The 12,845-nt window shown below is 46.4% G+C and overlaps 1 protein-coding gene across 1 annotated transcript in view; it reads right to left on the reverse strand.

Moving 5' to 3' along the window:
- The window catches only part of LOC134948260 (cholesterol 7-desaturase nvd-like), a 40,022-nt gene extending 27,406 nt beyond the window's left edge, over positions 1 to 12,616 (reverse strand). The window contains exon 1 of the mRNA XM_063936137.1: positions 12,154 to 12,616. Within this exon, the coding sequence (XP_063792207.1) occupies positions 12,154 to 12,571 (418 nt within the window). The 5' untranslated portion in view covers positions 12,572 to 12,616. The remainder of the gene's footprint in view (positions 1 to 12,153) is intronic.
- Between the last annotated feature and the right edge of the window lie 229 nt (positions 12,617 to 12,845).

A 12,845-nucleotide genomic window follows, 5' to 3' on the forward strand; every position in this document is an offset into this window, starting at 1 on the left:
GGAGGAGCCAGTGCACACCACCTGATCGGAAAAGCTTTACTTTTTGTGCCCTGTCTCCTGCGGAGCCGCTATTCCCCATGGTCCTTTCAGGAACCCCAGCATCCACTAGGACGATAGAGAAATGAAAAGAATCTGCGGTACTCAGGGTCTTGTGAAGACGAAACTTGTATTAGAACATCAATAAAGTGTCCATCGACGTTTTGGGGACTTCAACCCCTTTGTCAAGATGTGTGCAGTATATGTGTAAATAACACACACACACACACACACACACACACAGGTTGAGTATCCCTTATCCAAAATCCCACATTTTTGGGTCCCCTACTGAGAAAATGACATCTATATCTATATCTATCTATCTCTATATCTAGAAATATTATATAGAAATATAATATATGTATATGTGCCATTATCTCAGTAGGGGAACAAAAAATGTGTGATTTTGGATAAGGGATAGTGTGTGTGTGTGTGTGTGTGTGTGTGTGTGTGTGTGTGTGTGTATATATATATATATTTTAGTGTGTAATTGTGTATTACATTATGTATATTCATATTATGATTTATAATGAATGCTGAAGTAATAGGATTCCTTCTCATGTGCTGGTCGCTCGGTTGATAAAGCTCTAGGTCGGCTGTGACGAGTTGGTCTCAGATCCTCTCGAGTCCGAATGTTTATTCTTTTCCCGCTGCGGATAGAATACTGTGAAAGTCAACTCCTGCTCGACACGGGGCCCTGTCGCAAAGGATCGTATACGGGAAGCTTAGTGATATTTTATTTCTATGCTTTGGGCTTATTTGTATTACATGCGCTTGGGGGAGTGTTTATATTCGGAAAGGCATCTGATAGAATTACCCTAAAGAGGGGATGTTTTTATGTTGGTTCTTCTCTATAACATTGCGGCAGGCTGCCGTGCATACACAGGAGGTGTGGCCAGGGGTATGCTGAGGCTGCCTCAGAGAGCTACTGAGTTTCTTCCTAAGACGGTGTAACGCTGTTTGGGAATGCCTCGGTTCAGTCAATCTAGGCGGACACTGCTGGTAAATCTAACTGTGAGTTAGTCTCCTTCACAGCGGTTGGTGACGCATTCTTTTGTGGGATGCAGTCGTTTTAACCAGTTCGATACCGTTCTTTTTTTCTTTTCTGCGCAGATAGTGGAAAGTGAAAAGGTAAGTGTTCTGCAGCCTTGTTAGGTACGCAGAAGCGGATGTCGTTTGTTTCTACCACATCCACCACATGTCGCTGGGTCCATCAGGCTGGAGCCCACTCCGGTGGAAACTAGTCTACTACTTTTCAGTCAGTCCGGGTATAGTCTAGGACCTGTGAGTTAATTATAGAATCCAAAGGTTGACATTCTGGCATTACAGATGTTTCCCCTCACTGATTTTTCTAATAGATCTTGCCGTTTCCCCTTTGGAAGGGGAGGTAGTACGCGACCCCATACTAGAGGTGCGTCAGATTCAGGGCATTGTCTTGCTGTCCCCGTTTTAAAACAAAAAACCCACACACCACATTAAAGGTCTAAATGCGTTGTTCTCCACATTCGGATTACCTGGGATTGTCTTTGCCATTTCACTGGAGTGATGGCAGTGGGATGGTATTCTTTAAATAGTAAAAGCCATTGTTCTGTGCTGGAACACTCTCCTGGTTAGGACGAGGTCGAGACACAAGTGGTGCAAATAGTTGTTTTCTCTGACTGTTCTTCACCACAGGGGAAGGCTGTTATACCCACCTCCGATGCCTGCGTCGTTGGGAATCAGAGTAGATATGGAACGGTTGAAGTTCTGTGTGTTCCTGTGGGAAGGGGTCTGAGGATCCGGTGTCGGATCAGATTTGCAGTGATAATCCATCAATATGTTCAGTTGATGAAGATCGGTGCGGCCTAAGAGGCCTTTTCAGTGAGCGGGTCAGATGCCAGAGTGGTTTTCACGGGGCCAGTCGGAAATGTGGTCCGGGTCTCACCTGCACATGCGCCAGAATATAATCCTAATGGCCAGGCTTTCACTCCTGTGGTGTCGGTTCAGTTCTCATCCTCCTAGAGGGACGAAGGTTCGGAATCCACAATGAGATCCTGGTGTCCATGCATGCAGATCTCAGAGACTGGGGAGCAGTCTGTGCAAGGGAAGTATTTCCAGAGGAAAAAAAGTCAAGCTGGGAAGCTTGTCTGCAATAAGCTTTCTTGAATTAAGAGCTATTTTCAATGAACATATACTTCTGATCTGCCAGTGTTAATTCTGTCGGACGACTTGACAGCAGTGGTGTAAGTAAGCCGCTAGGGCAGAACAAGGAGCAAAGCGGCAATGGCTGATGCCGAAAAGGTTTTCCGCTGGGTGGAAAGACTGGTAAACGCTATTTTAACAGTCTTTGTTCAGGATGTGAACGACGGCGAAATAGATTCCTCTGCAGACGCAATCTCCATCCGGGAGAAATACGGTCATCATTGAGAAGTTTTTACTGAAGCGACAAGTCTTTGAGGAGTGCCTCAATTGGACATATTGGCGTCTCGCCTCAACGGGAGATCTCAGAGATATTGTTCCAGATCAGAGGACACTCGAGCTATAGCAGTGGACGTCCTCGGGACACCTTGGGTGTTTTCAGTTGGTCTGTGTGTCCCCTCCGTTTTCACTCTGCGGAAGGTGATAACCGTAAGAACAAAAGGTTCAGGTGGTCCTCATTGTTCCGGTCTAAACGAGGAGGACTTGGTATTCAGTTCTTCAGCATTTACTCATAGAAGATCCCTGGCCTCTTCCTCTACGTGTTACAACAAGATCCGGGCGTGTATCAAAACTTGCTGCGTCTGACGGGTGGCGGTTGAACACCATATCCTAACCAGAAAGGATATTCCCAGTGAAGTTGTTTCCACACTTCTTCGGGCTAGAATAGAAGTAACGGCAAAGCCTTACCACAGTGTTTGGAGAAAATGTGTGTCTTGGTGTGAATCCAAGAAAGCTACTACGGAAGATTTCAGCTGGGTCGTTCTTCTCCAGTCTTTGCAAGCAGGTGTGGGTGCAGGCCTGCAGTTAGGCTCCATTTCAGTGCGGTTTTGGCCTTATAAATGCTCTTTCAAGAAAGAATTGGCAACCTTTCCGGAAGTTCGGACCTTCGTGGAAGGATTACTGCACATCCAACCTCCATTTGTAATACCAGAAGAATTCACAAGTAAATAGCGCTCAGTGTTGTTTCACATAAAATTAGACAATGTATACTTAGGGGTAAATTTACTAAGGTGGGAGATTTTTAGAACTGGTGATGTTGCCCATAGCAACCAGATTATATCTATTATCTGCTAGAAGCAGCTAGATAAATTGTAAGTAGAATCTGATTGGTTGCCATAGGCAACATCACCAGTTCTAAAAATCTCCTACCTTAGTAAACTTACCCCTTAATGTCCAAAAACAGGGTCAAATCAGTCCCGCAGATGAGAAAGTCCTTTCTTCTAATCCTCTGCTCCCGTTCTCACAGAAAAAGACCTCTATTTCCAGTAGTCGCTCAAGATGATATAAAATAAAAACAATACAAGATCACGGTGCAATACGTCCCAAACTTCTTTCAAACAGCAGATACAGATGTTAGGGATCCAATGCGTACACCACTCACAATGTATAAGGTGTCTATCTGCACATAAAGGTTTCTTTAGCTGTGATATAGATGTGAAAAAAATCTTTGTCAGATTAAGCGTACTGTACCCACTTCTTCACAAACGATGATCCTCGCATCAAGGTTTCTTTAGACGCTCCATGCCATAATTCTCCTCAATTATAGGAATTAAATATGTACTGATAAAAAAGGGATTTTATTTAAAAGATGGGCAAAAACCATACATGGAAAACCTCAACTGAAAATGATGCTAATTGAACAGGTATGGCCATCGGCCAAAAACAGCATTCCCTGCCTGGTGTTTAAAACATCAATTACAGAGGGGAAAACAATGATTGATAAGCCTGGAGCACTCTTCCTACGCGTTTCTACCCTCTGGGGGTCTTTGTCAAGGAATAAGAGTGCAAATTATGCAACCATATTTAAAGCCAAACACAGGAAATTGAAACAATTGAATCTTTTACATTCAGAAAATGAGTTGCCATGGCAACGCGTTTCCACGTGTACCCAGCATTCCCCATATTAGCCATTACTACTTCCTCCACACCAGTGAGTCTATCCGCCCGTAGTTGGTCACTTCCGCCACGCGTTGCTGTGGGAACCGCTCCCCGGACTAAGCCGCTCGTCCGCCTCCGATGAGCGTCATTTCCGCTCCCCGTCCCCATGGCAACGCGTGCGGCCGGTTACCCAAAACGGCGATGCATACCGCTGACGAACGGCTTGAAATAAGCCACTATCCTGAAATGGCAATAATGCCATCCATACGGCTCACTGGGTTAGAAATATCTATATATCTATATCTCTATATCTATATAGTATGCTCGGCACCTCATCTCCATAGCAACCCGTCCTCCTTAACAGCATTTGTGCACAAAACATGGAAAGGAAGAACACTTTAAAAAAAAGACATTTAAACACAACCTAGATACAATACCTACAAGAACCACCTTAACTCAAACTCATGGTTCAGACCATCTGGTGCCATGGTTTGTAAATTAAAAATCCACTGCATCTCGTTTTTAGCCAACCTATTATCCTTATTGTTATTACGCCACTGATCTCTTGTTAGTTCAATGCCCCAAAAGACTACAATGTGATCAGTGGAGCATCCATGGGTTTCCTTAAAGTGGAGTGAAAAGGGATGTGTGGCTAAACCCTTCCAGATATTCCGCACATGTTCGCTCCACCTGATTTTTAATGTCCTGCTCGATGTTCAATTAGCATCATTTTCAGTTGAGGTTTTCCATGTATGGTTTTTGCCCATCTTTTAAATAAAATCCCTTTTTTATCAGTACATATTTAATTCCTATAATTGAGGAGAATTATGGCATGGAGCGTCTAAAGAAACCTTGATGCGAGGATCATCGTTTGTGAAGGAGAGTACGGTACGCTTAATCTGACAAAGATTTTTTCACATCTATATCACAGCTAAAGATACCTTTATGTGTGGATAGACACCTTATACATTGTGAGTGGGGTACGCATTGGATCCCTAACATCTGTATCTGCTGTTTCAAAGAAGTTTGGGACGTATTGCACCATGATCTTGTATTGTTTTTATTTTATATCATCTTGAGCGACTACTGGAAATAGAGGTCTTTTTCTGTGAGAACAGGAGCAGAGGATTAGAAGAAAGGACTTTCTCATCTGCAGGACTGATTTGACCCTGTTTTTGGACATTAAGTATACATTGTCTAATTGATTTATGTGAAACACTGAGCGCTATTTACTTGTGGATTCTTCTGGTATTGTATTTGCATATAAGGGTGAAGTGGCCCTTTCATCCTCAGGTGGCTGCACAGGTGTGTTTGCGCCTTGGGTAATTGATTATTTTGTTTTATTTGTATTGATCAACCTCCATTTGTGCCCATTGGCACCGTGGGACCTTGACGTGGTGTTGCAGTTTCTCGTGTCAAAATATTTGGAACCTTTATGAAAGGTTGTGTTAAAATTTCTCTTGGAGTGTGGTCATGCTTTTGGCTTTGGCGTCCGCAAGGCGGATGACGAAAGTAGCGGCTGGGTCTCAAGAGCCCCTGTTTGATCTTCCAGGTGGATAGAGCGGAATTGAGAACTCTGATAATAGTTCTGCCAAAAGTGGTTTCGGTGTTCAGCAGAAACCTGCCTATTGGGTGCCTGTGGTTGCTTAAGCATTGACTGATTCAGGGTCTCTCGATGTAGTCAAGGCTTTGAATATTTATGTCGCCAATTTTGCTCAGATTGGGGAAACAGAGGCTCTGTTGTCCGGTATGCCCCAGCGTGATTGGGGCGCCCGAGTCTCTGCAGTCTGCTACACGCTAGATCTGTGATACGATTCGGCGTGCTCGTTCTACGGTTGGATTGCAGTTACCGAAGTCGGTGGTGATGCATTCTACTAGGTAGATGGGCTCTTCTTGGGCAGATGCCCGAGGAGTTTCGCCGGTTCAACTTTGCCGAACGGATACTTGGTCGGGTTCAAACCCTTTGGCTAAGCTATGCAAGTTTGATACCCTGGCTGAGGGGGACCTTATGTTTGCTCACAGTGCTACAGAGTCGTCCGCACTCTCCTGCCCGGTCTGGAGCTTTGGTATAAACCCCATGGTCCTTACGGAGTCCCCAGCATCCTCTAGGATGTATGAGAAAATAGGATTTTAATACCTACCGGTAAATCCTTTTCTCTTAGTCTGTAGAGGATGCTGGGTGCCCGTCCCAGTGCGTACTGTGTCTGCAGTTATTGGTAGTTGCGCTCATATTGCTTTGAGTTCAGTCAGTTTGTGACGGTCGTTGGTCATGTCGTTGCATTCGTTATTGTTGACTACCGTGTTGGTTATGGTTACACTCTTGTGGTGTTTTTCTGTCAGGCTGTTGCCGACGTTGAGCATGGCTTGGCATGCGGTGCCTTTTTTATTGGTTGTGTTGACACACTGCTCGTGTTACATGTTCTCTCATCTTGGGGCTGTGTATTGTTCATACCGTTGGCTGGTATTCTAGTGAATGTCATGTTCTGCGGTATGTTCGGGGTGTGAGCTGGTATGACACTCCTGTGATTAAACAATAAATTCTTTCCTCCAAATGTCAGTCTCCCTGGGCACAGTTTTCTAACTGAGGTCTGGAGGAGGGGCATAGAGGGAGAAGCCAGTTCACACCCAAAGTCTTCTAGTGTGCCCATGTCTCCTGCGGATCCCGTCTATACCCCATGGTCCTTACGGAGTCCCCAGCATCCTCTATGGACTAAGAAAAGGATTTACCGGTAGGTATTAAAATCCTAATTTTGACGATTGTGGCTTACAGTTTAAGAAGACCCCAAATCCAAAATCTCAGAAAATTACAATATTACATAAAATCAATAAATTTTAAATACAGAAATGTCGGCCCTCTAAAATATAATCATGTATATGTACTCAGTACTTGGTTTGGGACCCTTTTGCATGAATTACTGCCTCAATGCAGCATGGCATGGCTTCTATCAACCTGTGGCACTGCTGAGGTGTTCTGGAAGACCCGGATGCTTCAATAGCGGCCTTCAGCTCTTCTGCATTGTTCGATCTCATGTCTCATTTTTCTCTTGGCAATGCCCCATAGATTCTCTAAGGCAGGCATGCCCAAACTGCGGCCCTCCAGCTGTTGTGAAACTACATATCCCAGCATGCCCTGACACAGTTTTGCTGTCAGAGAATGCTAAAGCTGTGTCAGGGCATGCTGGGATGTGTAGTTTCTCAACAGCAGGAGGGCCGCAGTTTGGACATGCCTGCTCTAAGGGGTTCAGGTCAGGCAAGTTTGCTGGCCAATCCAGCACAGTAATCCCACGGTCATTGAACCAAGTTTTTATACTTTTGGCAGTGTGAGCAGGTGCAAAGTCCTGCTGGAAAATGAAGTCAGCATCTCCATAAAGCTTGTCGGCTTAAGGAAGCATGAAGTGCTCTAAAAAGGTCCTGGTAGATGGCTGCATTGACTCTGGACTTAAGCACAGTGGACCAACACCAGTAGATGACATGGCTCCCCACATCAACACAGAATGCAGAAACTTCACACTGGACTTCAAGCATCTTGGATTGTGTGCCTCTCCACTCTTCCTCCAATACTCTGGGACCTTGGTGACCAAGTGAAATGCAAAATTTGCTCTCATCAGAAAAGAGGACTCTGGACCACTGAGCATCAGACCAGTTTTTTTTTTTCTTTAGCCCAGGTAAGGCGTTTGACGTTTGTTGTTCAGGAACGGCTTGACAAGAGGAATAAGACATTTGAAGCCCATGTCCAGGATCTGTCTGTGTGTGGTGGCTGTCTTGATGCACTAACTCCAGCCTCAGTCAACTCCTTGTGGAGCTCCCCACACTAGCCTGACCTGAACCCATAGAGAATCTATGGGGCATTGCCAAGAGAAAGATGAGACGGAACAATGCAGAAGAGCTGAAGGCCACTATTAAAGCATCCTGGTCTTCCAGGACACCTCAGCAGTGCCACAGGCTGAAAGAATCCATGCCACGCCACATTGACTCAGTAATTCATGCAAAAGGGGCCCAAACCAAGTACTGAGTACATATGCATGATTATACTTTTCAGGGGGCCAACATTTCTGTATTTAAAACCTTTATTGATGTTATGTAATATTCTAATTTTCTGAGATTTGGGGTTTTCTTAAGCTGTAAACCACAATCCTCAAAATTATACCAAATAATGGCTTGACCTATCTCACTTGGCATGTAATGAGTCTATATAATATATTAGTTTCACCTTTTAAGTTACGGAAATAAAATTAACTTTAGCGCAATATTCTAATTTGAGTTTCACCTGTATATGCAGTACAGTGCAAAAGTTTTAGGCAGTTGTGGAAAAAACGCTGCAAAGTAAAAATGCTTTAAAAAATATAAGTGTTAATAGTTTGTATTTATCAATTAACAAAATGTGCAAACTGAATGTGAATCTACAGCAAATCAATGTTTGGTGTGACCATCCTTTGCTTTCAAAACCGCATCAATTCTAGGTACACTTGCACAAAGTTTTTGAAGGAACTCAGCCGGGAGGTTGTTCCAAACATCTTGGAGAACTAGCCACAGGTGATCTGTGGATATAGGCTTGCTCAAATCCTTCCGTCTCTTCACGTAATCCCAGAAAGACTCAATGATGTTGAGATCAGGACTCTATGGAGGTTATATAACCACTTCTAGGACTCCTTGTTCTCCTTTGCAAGGAAGGTAGTTCTTTACGATATTGGGTGTATGTTTGGGGTCATTCTGCTGCAGAATAAGTTTGGAGCTAATCAGACACCTCCGTGATAGTACTGCATGATGGATAAGTACCTGCCTGTATTTCTCAGCATTGAGGACACCATTAATCCTGATCAAATTCCCAACTCCAGATGCTGAAATGCAGCCCAAAACTTGCAAGAAACCACCACCATGCTTCACAGTTGCCTGCAGACAGTCATTGTACCACTCTCCAGCCCTACGGCAAACAATCTGCCTTCTGTTACAGCCAAATATTAAAGTGTTGACTCTTCAGTACAGAGCACCTGCTGCCATTTTTCTCCACCCCAGTTATTATATTTTTGTGCAAAATTGAGTCGCTTGGCCTTGTTTCCACGTTGAAGACCACTTCTGACCAGACTTCTCTGAACAGTAGATAGATGTACCTGGGTCCCACTGGTTTCTGCCACTTCTGAGCTGATGGCAATGAAGGATATCTTCCAGATTTCAAAGGTAAGTAAACTTGCATCTTTCGTCTTATGCACTAAATTTCCTTGTCCAAGCACTGTGCCTACGGTCCTCAAATGTTGTCCGTTTCTTTGTGCTTGAATGCTGAGATATACAGGCAGGTACTTAGCCATCATGCAATACCATCAGGGAGGTGCCTGATTAACTCCAAATGTATTCTGCAGCAGGACAAACTACCCCAAAAACAGTGTCAATGTCATCAAGATCTATTTTTAGCATAAAGAACAAGGAGTCCTGGAAGTGATGATATGTCCTCCACCGAGCCCTGATCTCAACATCAAATCCGTCTGGGATTACAGGAAGATACAGAAGGATTTGAGCAAGCCTACATCCACAGATGATCTGTGGTTAGTTCTCCAATATGTTTGGAACAACCTCTCTGCAGAGTTCCTTCAAAAACTGTGCGCAAGTGTACCTAGAAGAATTGATGCCGTTTTGAAAGCAGAGGGTAGTCACATCCCTTATTGATGCGATTTAGATTTCTCTTCATTCACTATGCATTTTAATTGATAAACTATTAACACTTCTATTTTTGAAACCATTCTTTGCAGAATGATAGATATATTTTATTTAGTCTATTATAATAATTAGATAGTAAAAAAGAAAATATATATAAAAAACAAAAAATAGCTAAAAACCCACAAAAAATACAGAAACAAAAACACAAATCTACACAAGTCCATTAATATACACCCTTCTACATGTGCTTAAATAGAAGCATTCAAAGTGGTTCCTTCCTGGAGCTGCATTGTGAGCCCATTGTCCAGCAGAAGTCCAAGACTTCTAGAAGTGACTAAACCGGCTCTGCAACATGCACACAGATCGCTCTGTGAGATAGACATGCAGAACATACTGTAAATACCCCCTATAAAAAAAACAATCACTTCGTAAATGTAACTGAACCACTCGTGAATTCCAGGCACATTAAACTGGTTCAGCCAGAAAGGGCCATCGCAGAACAAAGGTTACTATAGTACAAGATCACACGGACAGCACTTGCATCAACGGCCTTGCCCAGAGATGCTGGACAGACAGGACAAGGGCAGTCTCCCAGCAGCATTCAGCAATATCAGGCCACTATACAGGAGGTGGTTACGGAGGGGTGTGGTATGGAAGGTCGACGGGTCAAAAAGTAAACATGAGTTTGAAGAAAAGAAAAAAAAAAAAAAAAGTGAAAAAACCTCATGTCGACCTTTTGACCTAGAATGTGTCACCCTAGAGACCCTGTCGACCAATAGTGGTCGACCTAGAGACCGAATACAGTTACGGAGGAGAGGGCACGTTTGTGCACAACAGGTGTCCCTGTCAGCAATACATGAGAGAGATATCTCACTGGTACTCACGGGGGGTGGTAAGTAGTATAAAAATAAATTCTATGCAGGGCTGGTGGCATTGCGGCAAGTAGTGGGGGAAGGTACAGCCACCAAACTGCGGACTGCTTCTAGTCCTGCGGGCACCTCCAGCGATCGGGCCCTTTGGGTTTCCTCAAAGGAACTAAAAACACCTCAAATCCAAATGCAAAATGCCAGTAGAGTAGACTTCAAAGGAGGTGACGCCACAGGCAACAGCTGCTCTGGATATAAGCCGAGGGGTCGAATCAGTCTGCCCCTCACTACACCAGACACCCCAATACCATGGAGTGTGTGCAGAAACTTGGGGGATAAGCTATTACTGCCACTCTGACTGGTCAATCTGCCAACCAAACACAGGGCACCTCAGTGACGACCGACAGAGCATTTCCAAGGCCCTTGTTATAGAGGAATCTGCTAATATAACCTTATATAGTAAGGACGTCCCTGCAGGGTTATCCGGCTACATCCAGGCGTAAGAGTCCACACAGGGCAACACAAATTATAAAAAACAAACAAGAATGGGGATAGGGATTCAGAGACCTACGGAGATATTAATATTAAGGCGACGCAGTATTCCTTTAAAAAAAAAAAAAAAGACACTATGTGACCATGTACACTGGATAAATTGTATCCTCTGTCACAACGTCTGAAAAAAAAAAGAAATATTTTTTTTAAAAGTGTATGTATGTAGATTTTGGGAGTGTGTATGATATTTAAGAATTGTATATTAGTTAAGTTATAATATAATACACACGAGTTCATCCACTGCTTGTGACTTCTCCCTTGTCACATCCTCCTAGCTACAGGTCAGCAATAAAGGTTATGGAGGAGATACGTAGCGCACACGTGTGCCAATATATAGATATATATCCAGAATGCTACACACGCATGCCCAAGTACAGAGACCTATAACATTGCAGCATCCAGACATCGAATACATTCTCAGAAATAGCCCATCATTTAATACAGCAAGAGGAACTACAAGTACAAGAATACCATCACCACCCCTCCTTTTTAACCCCCACCCCACCCAGGCAGGCACCTGCCCCACTACCCCAGCCCACCCAGGCGGGCACCTGCCCCACTACCCCAGCCCGGCCAGGCGGGCACCTGCCCCACTACCCCAGCCAGGCAGGCACCTGCCCCACCCAGGCAGGCACCTGCCCCACTACCCCAGCCCGCCCAGGCGGGCACCTGCCCCACCCCACCCAGGCGGGCACCTGCCCCACCACCCCAGCCCACCCAGGCGGGCACCTGCCCCACCCCACCCAGACGGGCACCTGCCCCACTACCCCAGCCCGCCCAGGCGGGCACCTGCCCCACTACCCCAGCCCACCTAGGCGGGCACCTGCCCCACTACCCCAGCCCGCCCAGGCGGGCACCTGCCCCACTACCCCAGCCCGCCCAGGCGGGCACCTGCCCCACTACCCCAGCCCACGCACCTGCAGCCAGATAGACATCATCCCCACCCCAGCAGCACAGTTACTCCCCCAGGCTTGCTGGTACTTGTAGTACTCACCGCAGACAGTGAGGTTGTGCACGGCCCCGGGCAGCAGCAGCTGGGAGTCCAGCACATGGTACCAGCCGTTGGGGTAGACCGGGGGCAGGTCGCCCTTCTTCCTCCGCCTGCGCACCAGGTTAGCGGTGTCCGCCCGGCTCCGGCCCCGCACCGGGATGTAGCCCACCTCGTCCGGGCTCCGGAGGATGACTAGCGGCCGGCTCAGCAGCCGCCACCCCCACAGCCCCAGCGGCAGGAGCAGCAGCAGCACGGCGGGCAGGAGCGGGCTCCGGGTAGCGGCGGAGAGGGAGGAGGAGAGCGGGCCGGAGCGGGGCAGCAGGCTGAGGCTGAGGAGGAGGCTCCCGGCACTGGCCAGCAGCACGGCCCCCAGCACACACAGCACGGCCAGCGAGAGCAGCGAGCGGGGGACAGACTCCATCACCTCCCCCCGGCGTCTCACCTGCAGCACGGTGCGGCTCTGCGCCCTGCCCGGCCTCTTATACCGCCCGGCCCCGCCCCTGGCAACCGCCCGCGTCCCCGGCAACGGTGCGTCACCCTGACTGCTGATAGCGGGGAGCAGGTGCATGGGTGAGGGGGCAGTGGGCATCTGAAGGGGTGAGGGTTGCAGATGGCAGGTGATTGGGTGAGGGTGGCCAGGGGAAGGGGATAGGGTGAGGGGGGCAGGGGCAAGTGATTGGATGAGGGGGCATGTG

The sequence above is a fragment of the Pseudophryne corroboree genome, chromosome 8, assembly GCF_028390025.1.
Source record: "Pseudophryne corroboree isolate aPseCor3 chromosome 8, aPseCor3.hap2, whole genome shotgun sequence".
In the NCBI taxonomy this organism is placed as follows: domain Eukaryota; kingdom Metazoa; phylum Chordata; class Amphibia; order Anura; family Myobatrachidae; genus Pseudophryne; species Pseudophryne corroboree.